Raw genomic sequence first — 19,106 nt, 5'->3', positions numbered from 1 at the left:
CTTACTATGTTGATGCGTATTTGCTTTTTTCCATTTCGCTGTCTGACGTAGAGTAACACTATTGTTAACCGAACCTGTTGGATCAATGCAACTCAGTGCATTGCTAGTTATCACACATCTCTTATGGGAAAATCAATACAGCTGATGTGCCCCGGGCATATAATGTTCCAACAAGACCCTGATGCTGTGCTCTCATATTCTGGGCTTAAGGACATATGCTGTGGCCACTGTTACATTTATCTAACTCTCTGCTAACAAAAAAAAAACAAAAAAATTCTGTCGCAATGTCCCTGAGTAGCCATTTGTCTTGTTCACGAAGCAGTAATTACGGTATCCTTGACTGAATAGTGCAACATGCGGTGTAGAGTGGGGGGTTCAGCAAACTTTATACTCATGTCCTAAATCTGTCTTATGAGCGGTAATTACATTTACCAGGATCACTATATATAATCACAGGTGGGGGAGGGATACAGCGCCACTTTCCTATCACTTCTCTCTGGTGTTTTTTTTTTTTTTTTTACATTTTTCAGGCATCATTGACCTTCTTAACTATCTCACTATGTACTCTATGTTGTTTTCCATTTTCCGTTCTAATTATCATTTATTATTATAGCAATAAAAATTAGAAAATTGGGAGCTTATTACAAATGCAAGACCCCCACGTATAGCCAACAGGAACAGATTAGTGGTGGGGGTTATGGAAATAAAATAACAAGACCTGCAGGAAAGACCCTGGGGAAATACTACACTGCTGAAAATAATAAAGTGAACACTAAGATATCACATCCTAGATCTGAATGAATGAACTAATCGTATGAAATACTTTCGTCTTTACATAGTTGAATGCGCTGACAACAAAATCACACACAATGATCAATGGAAATCAAATTTATCAACCCATGGAGGTCTGGATATGGAGTCACACTCAAATTTAAAGTAGAAAACCACACTACATGCTGATCCAACTTTGATGTAATGTCCTTAAAACAAGTCAAAATGAGACTCAGTAGTGTGTGTGGCCTCCACGTGCCCGTATGACCTCCCTACAATGCCTGGGCATGCTCCTGATGAAGTGGCGGATGGTCTCCTGAGGGATGTCCTCCTAGACCTGGACTAAAGCATCCGCCAACTCCTGGACAGTCTGTGGTGCAACGTGGCATCGGTGGATGGAGCGAGACATGATGTCCCAGATGTGCTCAATTGGATTCAGGTCTGGGGAACGGACGGGCCAGTCCATAGCATCAATGCCTTCCTCTTGCAGGAACTGCTGACACACTCCAGCCACATGAGGTCTCGCATTGTCTTGCATTAGGAGAAACCCAGGGCCAACCGCACCAGCAAATGGTCTCACAAGGGGTCTGAGGATCTCGGTACCTAATGGCAGTCAGGCTACCTCTGGCAAGCACATGGAGGGCTGTGCGGCCCCCCAAAGAAATGCCACCCCGTACTGACCCACCGCCAAATGGGTCATGCTGGAGAATGTTGCAGGCAGCAGAACGTTTCCACGGCGTCTCCAGACGTCACTTCTGTCACATATGCTCAGTGTGAACCTGCTTTCAACTGTGAAGAGCACAGGGTGCCAGTGGCAAATTTGCCAATCTTGGTGTTCTCTGGCAAATGCCAAATGTCCTGCACGGTGTTGGGCTGTAAGCACAACCCTCACCTGTGGACATCGGGCTCTCATACCACCCTCATGGAGTCTGTAGCTGACCGTTTGAGTGGATACATGCACATTTGTGGCCTGCAGGAGGTCATTTTTCAGCGCTCTGGCCGTTCTTCTCCTGCCAGCAGTCCTGCTGCTGGGTTGTTGCCCTCCTACGGCCTCCTCCACATCTCCTGATGTACTAGCCTGTCTCCTGGTAGCACCTCCATGCTCTGGACACTACGCTGACAGACACAGCAAACCTTCTTGCCACAGCTCGCATTGATGTGCCATCCTGGATGAGCTGCACTACCTGAGCCACTTGTGTGGGATGTAGACTCCGTCTCAGGCTACCACTAGAGTGAAAGCACCGCCAGCATTCAAAAGTGACTAAAACATCAGCCAGGAAGCATAGGAACTGAGAAGTGGTCTGTGGTCACCACCTGAAGAACCACTCCTTTATTGTGGGTGTCTTGCTAATTGCCTATAATTTCCACCTGTTGTCTGTTCCATTTGCACAACAGCATGTGAAATTGATTGTCAATCAGTGCTGCTTCCTGAGTGGACAGTGTGATTTCACAGCAGTGTCATTGACTTGGAGTTACATTGTGGTGTTAGGTGTTCCCTTTATTTTTTTCAGCAGTGTATGTATAGACATAGGGTGAGATTTATTACAATTTGAGCAGAAGAAAAGTTGACCAGTTACCCATAGCAACCAATCATATCTCTTCTTTCATTTTTAAGAGGCCTGTTTAGAAATTAAAGAAGTGATCTGATTGGTTGCTATGGGCAACTGGTCAACATTTCCTCTGCACAGGTTTTGATAAATCTCCACCATCGTCTACATATATGGGGAGGTATATCAAAATCTGTCCTGAGGAAATGTTGACCAGTCTCCCATAGCAACCAATGAGATTGCTTTTTTTTTCATTTTTAAAAAGGCCTCTGAAAAATGAAAGAAGAGATATGATTGGTTGCTATGGGCAACTCAGCCACTTTTCCTCTGGGCAGGTTTTGATAAATCTCCGCCATCAAGTTTAGTTAATGCATTACAGTACCACCTTTCTTAAAGTCAAGAGCTGCATTGACAGTTCTCCAGGCTGAAATTGGCAACTTGTCAACATACAAACATACTGTAGAAGGTGTCGACAGATAAGAACCATTTGTCCCATCTAGTCTGCACGATATCCTGAATACTATGAATAGTCCCTGGCACTGTCTTATATAAAGGATAACCTTATGCCTATCCCTGTATTATATAAAGGATAACCTTATGCCTATCCCTGTCTTATATAAAGGATAGCCTTATACCTATCCCTATCTTATATGAAGGGTAGCCTTATACCTATCCCTATCTCATATAAAGGATAGCCTTATGCCTATCCCTGTCTTATATAAAGGATAGCCTTATGCCTATCCCTGTCTTATATGAAGTATAGCCTTATGCCTATCCCTATCTTATATGAAGGGTAGCCTTATACCTATCTCTATCTCATTTAAAGGATAGCCTTATGCCTATCCCTGTCTTATATAAAGGAGAGCCTTATGCCTATCCCTATCTTATATGAAGGGTAGCCTTATACCTATCACTATCTCATATAAAGGATAGCCTTATGCCTATCTATACCTTATATGAAGGATTACCCTATGCCTATCTCTCTCTTATACTGTATGAAGGATAGCCTTATATCTATCCCTATCTTATATAAAGGATAGCCTTATACCTATCCCTATCTTATATAAAGGATAGCCTTATACCTATCCCTATCTTATATGAAGGATAGCCTTATACCTATCCCTATCTTATATGAAGGGTAGCCTTATACCTATCCCTATCTCATATAAAGGATAGCCTTATGCCTATCCCTGTCTTATATAAAGGATAGCCTTATGCCTATCCCTGTCTTATATGAAGGATAGCCTTATGCCTATCCCTATCTTATATGAAGGGTAGCCTTATACCTATCTCTATCTCATATAAAGGATAGCCTTATGCCTATCCCTGTCTTATATAAAGGAGAGCCTTATGCCTATCCCTGTCTTATATGAAGGGTAGCCTTATACCTATCACTATCTCATATAAAGGATAGCCTTATGCCTATCTATACCTTATATGAAGGATTACCCTATGCCTATCTCTCTCTTATACTGTATGAAGGATAGCCTTATATCTATCCCTATCTTATATAAAGGATAGCCTTATACCTATCCCTATCTTATATAAAGGATAGCCTTATACCTATCCCTATCTTATATGAAGGATAGCCTTATACCTATCCCTATCTTATATAAAGGATAGCCTTATGCCTATCCCTATCTTATATGAAGGGTAGCCTTATGCTTATCCCTATCTTATATGAAGGATAGCCTTATACCTATCCCTATCTAAAATAAAGGATAGCCTTATACCTATCTCTACCTTATATGAAGGATTACCCTATGCCTATCTCTCTCTTATACTGTATGAAGGATAGCCTTATACCTATCCATATCTTATATAAAGGATAGCCTTATACCTATCCAGGGCCGCCATCAGGGGGATACAGCCCATGCACTTGTATTGGGCCCCGAGCTTCAGGAAGCCCGGACGTCCCTGGACTTTTAAAAAATTTTTATGGCTTGTCTCCCCCCTAATGGCGGCCCTGCTTGTCAGTGAGTGACTGCGACTGTCTCTCACTGACCGCTGGGTGCCCGCAAGGACTATGACCGGGCCTCATAGTCCCGGGGGCCCGCACATTTATTTCATGGGGGCAGGCACCTTAAGAATTATGGCAGAGCCGGACAGGCCAAGGGCTGATTGGAGTACAGACGTCACGTGCCCCACGCACATCTTCTCCAATCACCTGACCTGTCCACGTCCCTGCGCGGTCTCCTTCATCCTCCCCGTCCAGCACCAGGAGCAGTAGAATCCTCACGTGGTTTCTCCAATCTCCGGCAAGGTAGGTGAACTTGCGCGGGGGGATGAAGTTGGTGTTATGGGTGATGAGCGGTGCCGGGGGGGGGGGTGATGAGTGGTGCAGGGGGGGTGATGAGTGGTGCAGGGGGGGGTGATGAGTGGTGCAGGGGGGTGATGAGTGGTGCCGGGGGGGGGGTGATGGGTGGTGCAGGGGGGGTGATGAGTGGTGCAGGGGGGGGTGATGAGTGGTGCAGGGGGGGTGATGAGTGGTGCAGCGGGGGTGATGAGTGGTGCAGGGGGGGGGGTGATGAGTGGTGCAGGGGGGGTGATGAGTGGTGCAGGGGGGGTAGATGAGTGGTGCATGGGGGGTGATGAGTGGTGCAGGGGGGGTGATGAGTGGTGCAGGGGGGTGATGAGTGGTGCAGGGGGGGGTGATGAGTGGTGCAGGGGGGTGATGAGTGGTGGTGGGGGGTGATGAGATGTGCAGGGGGGGTTATGGGGGTGATGAGAGGCGCAGGGGGAGTTATGGGGATGATGAGAGGTGCAGGGGGGTTATGGGGATGATGAGAGGTGCAGGGGGGGCTATGGGGGTGATGAGAGGTGCAGGGGGCTATGGGGGTGATGAGAGGTGCAGGGGGGCTATGGGGGTGATGAGAGGTGCAGGGGGGCTATGGGGGTGATGAGAGGTGCATGGGGGCTATGGGGGTGATAAGAGGTGCAGGGGGGCTATGGGGGTGATGAGAGGTGCAGGGGGGCTATGGGGGTGATGAGAGGTGCAGGGGGTGATGAGAGGTGCAGGAGGGGTTATGGGGGTGATGAGAGGTGCAGGGGGGCTATGGGGATGATGAGAGGTGCAGGGGGGCTATGGGGGTGATGAAAGGTGCAGGGGGGTGATGAGAGGTGCAGGAGGTGCAGGAGGGGTTATGGGGGTGATGAGAGGTGTAGGAGGGGTTATGGGGGTGATGAGAGGTGCAGGGGGGCTATGGGGATGATGAGAGGTGCAGGGGGGTTATGGGGATGATGAGAGGTGCAGAGGGGGTTATGGGGGTGATGAGAGGTGCAGGGGGGCTATGGGGGTGATGAGAGGTGCAGGGGGTGATGAGAGGTGCAGGAGGTGCAGGAGGGGTTATGGGGGTGATGAGAGGTGCAGGAGGGGTTATGGGGGTGATGAGAGGTGAAGGGGGGTGATGAAAGGTGCAGGAGGGGTTATGGGGGTGATGAGAGGTGCAGTATTTTATTTAGGGTACAGTGTGGGGGCAGTATTATATTCAGGGTACAGTGTGGGGCAGTATTTTATTTAGGGTACGATGTGTGGCAGTATTATATTCAGGTTACAGTGTCTGGCAGTATCATGGGGGTCCCAGGCCTTGAGCTGTGTGAGGGGCCCTGAAATTTCTGATGGCAGCCCTGTACCTATCCCTATCTTATATGAAGGATAGCCTTATACCTATCCCTATCTTATATAAAGGATAGCCTTATGCTTATCCCTATCTTATATGAAGGGTAGCATTATACCTATCCCTATCTCATATAAAAGATAGCCTTATACCTATCCCTATCTTATATAAAGGATAGCCTTATACCTATCCCTATCTCATATAAAGGATGGCCTTATACCTATCCCTATCTCATATAAAAGATAGCCTTATGCCTATCTCTACCTTATATGAAGGATTACCCTATGCCTATCTCTATCTTATACTGTATGAAGGATAGCCTAATACCTATCCCTATCTTATATGAAGCATAGCCTTATGCCTATCTCTATCTTATATGAAGAATAGCCTTATACCTATCCCTATCTTATATGAAGGATAGCCTTATACCTATCCCTATCTTATATGAATGATAGCCTTATACCTATCCCTATCTAATATGAAGGATAGCCTTATGCCTATCCCTATCTAATATGAAGGATAGCCTTATGCCTATCCCTATCTTATATGAAGGATAGCCTTATGCCTATCCCTATCTTATATGAAGGATAGCCTTATGCCTATCCCTATCTTATAGGAAGGATAGCCTAATACCTATCCCTATCTTATATGAAGGATAGCCTTATACCTATCCCTATCTTATATGAAGGATAGCCTTATGCCTATCTCTACCTTATATGAAGGATAGCCTTATGCCTATCCCTATCTTATATGAAGGATAGCCTTATGCCTATCCCTATCTTATATGAAGGATAGCCTTATGCCTATCCCTATCTTATATGAAGGATAGCCTTATGCCTATCCCTATCTTATATGAAGGATAGCCTAATACCTATCCCGTGCTTGCTTAAACTTCTTCACTGTATTTGCAGTGACCACATCTGTAGGAAGGCTATTCCATAAATGCATCTCCGAGAAGATTCCGTGCCAATGTCAATTCTTTCTGAAAAGGCTGGAATCGGAATTTCCACAGCAGATGTTTCCACCGCGGAAATTACGCCCTGTGCATGGTGCAGCGGAATCCCTTTGAATTTTTTTTACCGGATTCCGCCCCGAAACTTCTGCCATGTGAACGAGCCCTAAATGTGCGGTATGGAGGCACTAGATGGCAGAGTGTCTGCAGATATGTAGTGCGGAGCTATGGTAACTCAATGTTATTTTGTGCCAACCAGGGTGCCTCCAGCTGTTGCAAAAATACAAATCCCAGCGTACCCGCCTATTCATTTTCTCTGACATCTCATCCTTCAGTCACTGGTTGGTAATTGTGATAGGATTACAATGAATCACTGACCAGCGTCTGGTAGTACAGTGCATGTAGCCCCCTCCCGGACCCCCGCAGCCGCCCAGCACACACACTTATAGCAAACACATCTCTGCAGGGCTTGAAAGATAGCGTCATCCATCACCGGCAATAACCTTATTATATTTAACACATGTATTCCCCCATTCCGTCCCTGTGGTACCAAGCTTTTCATCCTGTTCCGGGGAGGGGGTATCCTGAGCAGCAAGTGGGGAATCCTCAGCCGCCTGCATTTAACTCTTTGTTGAGCCGAATCATGCTGTGTGTACTGTAGAGATGTAGCAGAGCTGAGTTTGTCATAAAGTACAAGTTAAGATGTATAATCTGTGGTTATGCATAGAGCTAGGGTGCCTCCAGCTGTTGCAAAGCTACAACTCCCAGCATGCCCGGACAGCCTTTGGCTGTCCGGGCATGCTGGGAGTTGTAGTTTTGCAACAGCTGGAGGTTCATAGTTTGGAAACAGAGTAAGGGTACATTCACACATACTATATATGATGTCAATTTTGGCTGTCCAGGCATGCTGGGAGTTGTAGTTTTGCATCATCTGAAGGCACGCTGGTTTAAAAAACACTGGGTCAGATATACAAATACATAGATTTCGGCTGTCCAGGCATGCCATGGTCTCCAAACTGTGGACCTCCAGATGTTGCAAAACTACAACTCCTAACATGTCCGGGCATGCTGGGAGTTGTAGTTTTGCAACATCTGAAGGCACGATGGTTAAAAAAAAACACTGGGTCAGATATACAAATACAGCACTGCTATGTCTTTCTCTCCCCCCCCCCCCCCCCACCACCCCCCATATCTATATAGGGATCTTGTGGCTTTTTGGACATTGCAGGATTACAACTCCCACCATGTGGCTTTTAAAGTGTCAAAAAAGGATATCAAGTTTACAATGTATTATTGGATAAAATGGTGTACTGTATATATATATATATATATATATATATATATATATATATATATATATATGTTAGAATAGTGTTTCCCAACTGACGTGCCTCCAGCTGTTGTAAAACTACAACCCCCAGCATGCCGGAACATGTTTGGAGTTGTGGTTTTGCAACATTTGGAGGTCCACAATTTGGAGACCTAGTGGGAGAGTTATCAAAACCGAAGTAACCCAGTTGCCCATAGCAACCAATCAGATCGCTTCTTTCATTTTTAACAAGGCCTCTGCAAAATGAAAGAAGCGATCTGATTGGTTGCTATGGGCAACTGGGCAACTTTTCCTCTGCACAGGTTTTGATAAATCTCCCCTTCTAGACTCTACAGAGTAAGGAAACATTTACACACACATATATATATATATATATATATATATATATATATATATATATATATATAATGCATATATATATATATATATATATATATATATATATATAATGCAGATTTCGGCTGTCCAGGCATGCTGGGAGTTGTAGCTTTGCAGCAGCTGGAGGCACACTGGTTGAGAAACACTGCGCCAGAGACAATTGGCGCTAATAGGGTTCTATTCACCCGTGTCGGAGTTCCTATTACAAGACGACGCATACAATGAGTCGCTATGTGTTCGCATTGATCACTGTCATGCGCTACTTTATCGCCCGGAGAAAATTGCACTGGCGAGGATTAAGCCAGACTGGCGTGATGTTTGCGCAATATACACGGTTACGATGGATCTAGGCATCAGGCACCCATCAGTTATGTCTATTCTTTTTGCACAGTGCCTGGCAAAGGGTTAATCCGTCGCCTCTCGCTCCCGAGTAAACACTCTCAGGGGTTCGGAGACAGCGCTCAGATAATGAGGTCTATCAGGAGAACTTTGAAAGTGTTTATAGACGGTGTAATCCCTCGGCTGCGCCGAACTCAAGTGACTGAAGTGTAGCAGGTGATTCCTATCTGGGTGATGTTATTTGGTGCTGGGGTCTTTCTAACGTCTAGAGCAGTGGTCTCCAAACGGTGGACCTGCAGATGTTGAAAAACTACAACTCCCAGTATGCCCGGACAGCCAACGGCTGTCCGGGCATGCTGGGAGTTGTAGTTTTGCAACAGCTGGAGGCACACTGGTTGGGAAACACTGGTCTGCAGAGTAAGCCTCGGTTCATACTGCGTTCCAGCTCTCCATCACAGGAATCCGTCGTCATCCAGAAGTACAGAGCAGCGGGTGTCGTCCATTTTAATGGTTTGAATGGACTCACTAGGTTCCATTTACATTTTAAAAGTGATACTCCGGTGGAAAACGTTTTTTTTTTTTTTTTTTTTTTTTTAAAGGGGTACTCCCGTGGAAACCATTTTCTTTTTATTTTATTTTTTAAATCAACTGGTGCCAGAAAGTTAAACAGATTTGTAAATCACTTCTATAAAAAAAATCTTAATCCTTCCAGTACTTTTTAGGGGCTGTATACTAAAGAGAAATCCAAAAAAGAAATGCATTTCCTCTGATGTCATGACCACAGTGCTCTCTGATGACATCTCTGTCCATTTTAGGAACGGTCCAGAGCAGCATATGTTTGCTATGGGGATTTTCTCCTGCTCTGGACAGTTCCTAAAATGGACAGCAGAGGTCAGCAGAGAGCACTGTGGTCAGGACATCACAGGAAATGCATTTCTTTTTTGGATTTATCTTTAGTATACAGCCCCTAAAAAGTACTGGAAGGATTAAGATTTTTAATAGAAGTGATTTACAAATCTGTTTAACTTTCTGGCACCAGTTGATTTAAAAAAAAAAAAAGGTTTCCATGGGAGTACCCCTTTAAATCAACTGGTGCCAGAAAGTTAAATAGTTTTGTAAATAATCTTAATCCTTCCAGTACTTATAAGCTGCTGAATACTACAGAGGAAATTGTTTTCTTTTTGGAACACAGAGCTCTCTGCTGACATCACGAGCACATCTCTGCTAAGATCTCTGTCCATTTTAGGAACTGTCCAGAGCACTGTGCTCGTGATGTCCAAAAAGAAAAGAATTTGCTCTGTAGTATTCAGCAGCTAATAAGTATTGGAAGGATTAAGATTTTTTAATAGAAGCAATTTACAAATTTGTTTAACTTTCTGGCACCAGTTGATAAAAAAAAAAAAAAAAAGTTTTCGCACTTTCGAGTCCCTAAGGGACACCATTCGAGCCATCAAAATGGATGGTACCCGCTGCTCTCCACCACAGTATGCTGTACTTCAGGATGATGACAGACGGGGACGTGCACACATTGACTAGAAAGGGGGCTTGAGCCCCTGCCATTTTGACTCTGGGCAGTGGGGCATCATTATGTGGGCATTTACATAAATAATTATGAGTGCCCTTTTTTTTTTTTCACTGCCCTGCCCTGCCCCCAAAAATGTATGTGCTCGTCCTTGATGACTGATGCCTGTGATGCAGAGGCAAAATGCACTTAGGCCAATTTTGGGAATGTGCGATTAAAGATGAGTAAATTAGTAAACCCGTTACATGTGATTGAATGGGGTCATGCTTTCATGCCTCTGTTGGGACATAGCACGACACTGGGAACTTTAATTGCACGACCCCAGACATGGCCAAAATCACACCGTAGCCCCAGCCAAGGCGAGGGCCACTGAGGCTGGGTCGCCTGTCACGTGGCTTTAAGGGGTACTCCGGTGGGAAATATATACATATATATATTTTTTTTTTAATCAACCGGTGCCAGAAGGGTAAACAGATTTGTGAATTACTTCTATAAAAAAAAATCTTAATCCTTCAAGTATTTGTCTTATCAGCTGCTGTATGCTCCACAGAAAGTAAAGTTGTTCTTTTCAGTCTGACCACAGTGCTCTCTGCTGACACCTCTGTCTGTGTGAGGAACTGTCCAGAGTAGGAGCAAATCCCCATAGCAAACCTCTCCTGCTCTGGACAGTTCCTGACATGTACAGAGATGGCAGCAGAGAGCACTGTTGTCAGACTGAAAAGAACAACTAAACTTCCGCCAGAGCATACAGCAGCTGATAAGTCTTGGAAGGATTAAGATTTATTTTTAAAAGTAATTTACAAATCTGTTTAACTTTCTGGAACGAGTTGATTTGAAAAAAATAAATAAAAAACATAAATATATATAAATATATATATATATATATATATATATATATATATATGTGGTAGCGGGGTGTGATGAGGGCAGATGTTGTTACCCTCGGGGCAGATGGCATTAACCCCTTGTATTCGTGACGCCAGGGCGTGGTTTAGCCTATGACCACCTGAAGGTATACCGCTGGATCCTGGGCTAGGCACGGGGGCAATAAAGACTCCGATGCCAAGTTATGGACAACGGTAGCTTTACTGAGGGTAGACAGATGGTAAAGTCTATACAGTTCAGCCAGGGCCCAAGGAGGTGACCAGTGATGCAGAGACCTTAAGGGCTTGCTGGGACTTGTAGTAGGACTGGACAATTGAATGCAGACCATGCTGACTGGACAGATGACAGGGACTGACTTGACTCATAAAGCTGTGACTTTAGTCATTTGACTTGATGGTGGCTGCAGGACTGGACTTTGAGGTCTCCAACACTCTGGACACACACACTAGACAAGACTGCACTGGACCTCAGCAGAAGAGCAAAGATTGAGAAGCTCCACCCAGGGGTTATATGGGGGAGACTAGCAGGGAGCCCATAGGTCACTCTTGGGATCACCTGGTCACTGGTACCTCCTGGGTAACAATCACATGACATAACTCTTAAAGATACAGCACATTTTATAATACAATGCACTGCAGAACATATGTACAGGGGGGGAAACAGGTACAAGGGTCCCTGTGGACACTGAAGGAGGCTGCCTGACAGGACACCAAGGGTACGGGGTAACATCTCTCGTACTGTGCCACCAAATATATGCATACATACATGTTTTTTTTACTGGAGTTCCCCTTTAAGATTAGTGTTGCTCGCGAATATTCGCAATTCGAATATTATTCGCGAATATCGCATATTCGCGAATTCGCGAATTTCGCGAATATAGCGCTATATATTTGTAATTACGAATATTCGTTTTTTTTTTTTTACTTTTCTTCACAGTACACATCACAGTGATCACCCCTCTCTGCTTCCAGCTTGTGTGGTGTAAAGAAGGCTGTAATACTACTGTGTGAGACTGGCGTGCGAATTTCCACATATGCTAATTTTCGCATGCGCGTATTTTCGTATACGCGAAAATAAAACGAGAATATAACGAATATGCGAATATTCGCGAATATATGACGAATATTCGTCCATATATTCGCGAATATTCGCGAATTCGAATATGGCCTATGCCGCTCAACACTATTTAAGATCACAGTGTCTCACTGACTGCATCACAGCAGAATAAAACTGAATGTGATCACATACGTTTTGGGGATTGCGATTGGGATTTTAGGATTGCGTCCTGTGCTGCTGTGTAGCCCTTGCTGTAGACCAGTGGTCTCCAAACTGTGGACCTCCAGCTGTTCCAAAACTACAACTCCCAGCATGCCCGGACAGCCGTTGGCTGTCCGGGCATGCTGGGAGTTGTAATTTTGCAATAGTTTGTAGACCTCTGCCACAGACTGAGGCTACACTAACTGAGATTTCCTGATTATATCTATAGAGCTACATTGTATCACATTGGAGCAGATGTCTAAAAACTGATGTTTCCTGACAGTCTTACTCCAAAATTCGTCAGAGTAACATGCACCAAATTTTTGAGATCATCCCGCACATCCCCAAATCTTAGCCATCATTTCCAGTATTTTTTTGTAGTAAATTGGTCAGGTAGCAAGAGGTCCTCCATTTGCAGTGCAAGATTTTAAAAAATGCCAAATTTTTGCATGCATATATGTTTTTGACTCTTTTTACACCAGGCAACTGGTGCAAAGCGGTTAACAATTTCTATCAATTAAGCTACTTGCAATTTAGTGGTCTTCTGTGGACCGCAACTATTATTTATCAGGTAAAGGGGTACTCCTGTGGGGAAAATAAATTTCAAATCAACTGGTGCCAGAAAGTTATACAGCTTCGTAAATTTCTTCTATTTAAAATTCTTAATTCTTCCAGTACTTATCGGCTGCTGTATGCTCCAGAGGAAGTTGTGTAGTTCTTTCCAGTCTGACCACTGTGCTGACACCTCTTTCCATGTCAGGAACTGTCCAGAGTAGCGGCAAATCCCGTTTAACGTGATTTTTATTGGGATTTTTCAAAGAATTAGACAAAAGGAACATTTCAACAATGAATTTGGAATGTAATAAAGAACAAATTAATATGTATTCGTTCATAAAAAGACAATGTTATTAATAATGCATGTGTTGTAAAAATTTTGCATTAGTAGAAGCAAATCCCCGTAGCAAACCTCTCCTGCTCTGGACAGTTCCTGACATGGACAGAGGTGTCAGCAGAGAGCAGAGAGTGTCAGCAGACTGGACAGAACTACACAACTTCCTCTGTAGCATACAGCACACATGTTGGGAGATGTAGTTTTTGTACAGGTTGGGAACCACTTAGAGCAAACCTCTCCTGCTCTGGACAGTTCCTGACGAGGGCAGAGGTGTCAGCAGAGAGCACTGTGGTCAGACTGGAAAGATCTACACAACTTCCTCTGTAGCATACAGCAGCTGATAAGTACTTGAAGGATTAAGATTTTTTAAATAGAAGAAATTTACAAATTTGCATAACTTTCTGACATCAGTTGATTTGAAAACATATTTTTTTCACTAGAGCACCCCTTACCTTAGAGTAGTGGTCCGTAACCCCTGGCTCTTCAGCTGCTGCAAAACTACAACTCCTAACATGAGTATGCAACGTGTAGCTTTTCAACAGCTGAAAAGCTACACGTTGGGAACCACTTAGAGTAGTGTTTTCCAACCAGGCTGCCTCCAGCTGTTGCATAACTACAACTCCCAGCATGCCCGGACAGCCTTCGGCTGTCCGGGCATGCTAGAAGTTGTAGTTTTGCAACAGCTGGAGGCACCACGGTTGGGAAACACTGACTTATAGGATAGCAAGAGACACAAGACAATAAGCCCCCCTCACCCATCCCAAGACATAACTTTCTGACATCAGTTGATTTGAAAACATATTTTTTTCACTAGAGCACCCCTTACCTTAGAGTAGTGGTCCGTAACCCCTGGCTCTTCAGCTGCTGCAAAACTACAACTCCTAACATGAGTATGCAACGTGTAGCTTTTCAACAGCTGAAAAGCTACACGTTGGGAACCACTTAGAGTAGTGTTTTCCAACCAGGCTGCCTCCAGCTGTTGCATAACTACAACTCCCAGCATGCCCGGACAGCCTTCGGCTGTCCGGGCATGCTAGAAGTTGTAGTTTTGCAACAGCTGGAGGCACCACGGTTGGGAAACACTGACTTATAGGATAGCAAGAGACACAAGACAATAAGCCCCCCTCACCCATCCCAAGACAGACGGACATGGATAGTAGTTATAGTTACGGCTCGTACCCCGAAGGTTCCCATAGACTTGCTGTATACCTGTGCTCTTCCACGCTCCTATTCTCCGCTGTCTTCCAGTCAGGTAAGGTGCTAGCGCATAAGACCACCATGGAGACAATGACAAATAGAATAGATATCACAGCCAAGATCTGGGCTGCCAAGGATGAGGTGGGCTCCTCAAATGTCATCCTCATGCGCTCTAGCCACTTCTTCTCCCCTGGAGCCTGGGGGTCGTCGTTGACGGTGCTCTCATCGGGCTTGGTCTCATCAGACATGTAGGTATAGGTATCGGACATGCGGTCGTCAAGTCTCCTTTGACAACAATATTCCAGTTGGGAACACTCCAGCCCCCAGTAGATCATCTCATTGTAGAAGGAAAGCTCACACATTTGGGGGACAAACCTTAGCTTGCCATACTTGACGTACATCATGATGAACCCAAAAGCCTCCGAATGCCTGTCGAAGAAATACTCATTCCTCTCCTGGTCGTAGTCATCACAAACCTCTAAGACATCCTTTTCGGAGGAGCAGCCGTGCAGCCTGCTCACCCTTCTCAACGGGAAATCTTTTATCACATCCTGAGAGAAGGAATACCTGGCACCCCCAACGTTAAGGATAAAGGGGTCCCTTGAAAAGTTCATTGCTGAGGCCACACGGTTGGGCGCTGTCCTTCAGTACCACCCAAGAGCAGGTGAAGGACAAGCTTAGAGTTGTGCTTCTCACCTTAAAGTTTTAGCTCTGTTTGCACCTCCCGACTGTCTCCAGACTGTCTCCCCTGGAGGATCCAAACAGATCGCGGATACATTGCACAACATGTTTAACTGGAGGAGCAGAACACCTCAAGGCACCAAAGAAAAGTTCACAAGAAATTCTTGACTCACAGGGTCTTGCGAATGGCAGCCCCCTCAACGAAACCTTCTCCAAGCCTTCTTGTTCTTCACACACAAAATAGATTTCCCATATACAATGTGTCGAGAAATGACTCCTCAGTGACTGAAGGGAAGAATAGGAAAAATATATAGGAGGAAGGAGGGAGAAGTGAGGAGAGCCACCAGCTCCACTGCCTCCTGATCTCCAGTGTCTGCTGAACTTTACTCAATGTGAGAAGCACTCCGAGGGAGGAGGAGGAGGAGGAGGAGGAGGAGGAGAAGCTTGTGTCTACACAAACCTCACTGGGGCTTTTCTGTCTGTGTCACATGAATGAAATGTATGTATGGTGTACAGGAGGCAGTCTGCGGAGCCGCACTATATATACAGGAGGCAGGCTGCGGAGCCACACTATATATAGAGGGAGCAGTCTGCAGAGCCGCACTATATATACAGAAGGCAGGCTGCAGAGCCGCACTATATATACAGAAGGCAGGCTGCAGAGCCGCACTATATATAAAGGAGGCAGGCTGCGGAGCCACACTATATATACAGGAGGCAGTCTGAGGAGCCGCACTATATATACAGAAGGCAGTCTGCGGAGCCGCACTATATATACAGGAGGCAGGCTGGGGAGCAGCACTATATATACAGGAGGCAGGCTGCGGAGCAGCACTATATGTACAGGAGGCAGTCTGCGGAGCCGCACTACATATACAGGAGGCAGGCTGCGGAGCAGCACTATATATACAGGAGGCAGGCTGCGGAGCCACACTATATATACAGGGAGCAGGCTGCAGAGCCACACTATATATACAGGGAGCAGGCTGCGGAGCCACACTATATATACAGGGAGCAGGCTGCGGAGCCACACTATATATACAGGGAGCAGGCTGCAGAGCCCCACTATATATACAGGAGGCAGGCTGCGGAGCCACACTATATATACAGGGAGCAGGCTGCAGAGCCACACTATTTATACAGGGAGCAGGCTGCAGAGCCACACTATATATACAGGGAGCAGGCTGCGGAGCCACACTATATATACAGGAGGCAGGCTGCGGAGCCGCACTGTATATACAGGGGGCAGGCTGCAGAGCTACACTATATATACAGGAGGCAGGCTGCGGAGCCGCACTATATATACAGGAGGCAGCTGCGGAGCCGCACTATATATACAGGGGGCAGGCTGCAGAGCTACACTATATATACAGGAGGCAGCCTGCAGAGCCACACTATATATACAGGGGGCAGCCTGCAGAGCCACACTATATATACAGGAGGCAGCCTGCAGAGCCACACTATATATGCAGGAGGCAGGCTGCAGAGCTACACTATATGTACAGGGAGCAGGCTGCGGAGCCCCACTATATGTACAGGGGGCAGTCTGCGGAGCCACACTATATGTACAAGGATCAGCCTGCAGAGCCACACTATATATACAGGGGGCAGGCTGCAGAGCTACACTATATATACAGGAGGCAGCCTGCAGAGCCACACTATATATACAGGGGGCAGCCTGCAGAGCCACACTATATATACAGGAGGCAGCCTGCAGAGCCACACTATATATACAGGGGGCAGGCTGCAGAGCCACACTATATATATACAGGAGGCAGCCTGCAGAGCCACACTATATATACAGGAGGCAGCCTGCAGAGCCACACTATATATACAGGAGGCAGCCTGCAGAGCCACACTATATATACAGGAGGCAGCCTGCAGAGCCACACTATATATACAGGGGGCAGGCTGCAGAGCCAAACTATATATACAGGAGGCAGCCTGCAGAGCCACACTATATATACAGGGGGCAGGCTGCAGAGCCAAACTATATATACAGGAGGCAGCCTGCAGAGCCACACTATATATACAGGGGGCAGCCTGCAGAGCCACACTATATATACAGGAGGCAGCCTGCAGAGCCACACTATATATACAGGGGGCAGGCTGCAGAGCCAAACTATATATACAGGAGGCAGCCTGCAGAGCCACACTATATATACAGGGGGCAGGCTGCAGAGCCAAACTATATATACAGGAGGCAGCCTGCAGAGCCACACTATATATACAGGGGGCAGCCTGCAGAGCCACACTATATATACAGGAGGCAGCCTGCAGAGCCACACTATATATACAGGGGGCAGGCTGCAGAGCTACACTATATATACAGGAGGCAGTCTGTGGAGCCACACTATATATACAGGGGGCAGGCTGCAGAGCCGCACTATATATACAGGAGGCAGCCTGCAGAGCCACACTATATATACAGGGGGCAGGCTGCAGAGCCACACTATATATATACAGGAGACAGCCTGCAGAGCCACACTATATGTACAGGGAGCAGTCTGCAGAGCCACACTATATATACAGGAGGCAGCCTGCAGAGCCACACTATATGTATAGGAGGTAGTCTGCAGAGCCACATGTAATGTCCCAGTACAGGATATACAGTCATGGCCGTAAATGTTGGCACCCCTGAATTTTTTCTAGAAAATGAAGTATTTCTCAAAGAAAAGGATTGCAGTACCACATGTTTTGCTATACACACATTTATTACCTTTCTGTGTATTGGAACTAAACCAACAAACTGAGGAAAAAAAGCAAATTGGACATAATGTCTCACCAAATTCCAAAAATGGGCTGTACAAAATTATTGGCACCCTTAACTTAATATTTGGTTGCACACCCTTTGCAAAAAATAACTGAAATCAGTTGCTTCCTATAACCATCAATAAGCTTCTTACACCTCTCAGCCGGAATGTTGGACTCTTCCTTTGCAAACTGCTCCAGGTCTCTCTTATTGGAAGGCGCCTTTTCCCAACAGCAATTTTAAGATCTCTCCACAGGTGATCAATGGGATTTAGATCTGGACTCATTGCTGGCCACTTCAGAACTTTCCAGCACTTTGTTACCATCCATTTCTTGGGGCTTTTTGACGTATGTTTTGGGTCATTGTCCTGCTGGAAGACCCAAGATTTCGGACGCAAACCCAGCTTTCTGACACCGGTCTGTACAGTGCGACCCAAAATCCATTGGTAATCCTCAGATTTCATGAGGCCTTGTACACATTCAGGGCACCCAGTGCCTGAGGCAGCAAAACAACCCCAAAACATCATTGAACCTCCACCATATTTCACTGTAGGTACTGTGTTCTTCTTTGTAGGCCTCATTCCATTTTCGGTAAACAGTAAAATTATGTACTTTACCAAAAAGCTCTATCTTGGTCTCATCTGTCCACAAGACGTTTTCCCAGAAGGATTTTGACCTACTTAAATTAATTTTGGCAAAATCTAGTGTTGGTTTTTTATGTCGCTGTGTCAGCAGTGGGGTCCTCCTGGGTCTCCTGTCATAGTGTTTAATTTCACTTAAATGTCGACGGAAAGTCCTTTCTGTCTAGACCGACAGGACTTTCATTGTGGGCGACTTCTGTTAAGTAGGGGGCAGAGTCCCATTGATTTCAATAGGATTTGGCTGCACTGTTTAAACGGTAGAATTTACACGCCAGAAACATCAACAAATTCAGATTCCGGCATCCCCAGAAAAATTTGTCAAGTCTATTCTTTCTGAGGATACTGC

General features: G+C 45.5%; 1 protein-coding gene across 2 annotated transcripts in view; it reads right to left on the bottom strand.

Annotated features, from left to right (window-relative positions):
- Nucleotides 1-15,751, bottom strand: part of KCNG3 (potassium voltage-gated channel modifier subfamily G member 3) — a 35,092-nt gene extending 19,341 nt beyond the window's left edge. The window contains exon 1 of one of the 2 annotated variants that reach the window (XM_056568158.1): nt 14,700-15,751. In XM_056568158.1, the coding sequence (XP_056424133.1) occupies nt 14,700-15,301 (602 nt within the window). In that variant the 5' untranslated portion in view covers nt 15,302-15,751. Of the gene's footprint in view, nt 1-14,669 lie in introns of both variants that reach the window. The other variant, XM_056568157.1, reaches the window with a different exon arrangement.
- Between the last annotated feature and the right edge of the window lie 3,355 nt (nt 15,752-19,106).

The sequence above is a fragment of the Hyla sarda genome, chromosome 3 (genome assembly GCF_029499605.1).
Source record: "Hyla sarda isolate aHylSar1 chromosome 3, aHylSar1.hap1, whole genome shotgun sequence".
Lineage (NCBI taxonomy): Eukaryota > Metazoa > Chordata > Amphibia > Anura > Hylidae > Hyla > Hyla sarda.
This window is presented reverse-complemented; position numbering and strand designations above follow the sequence as displayed.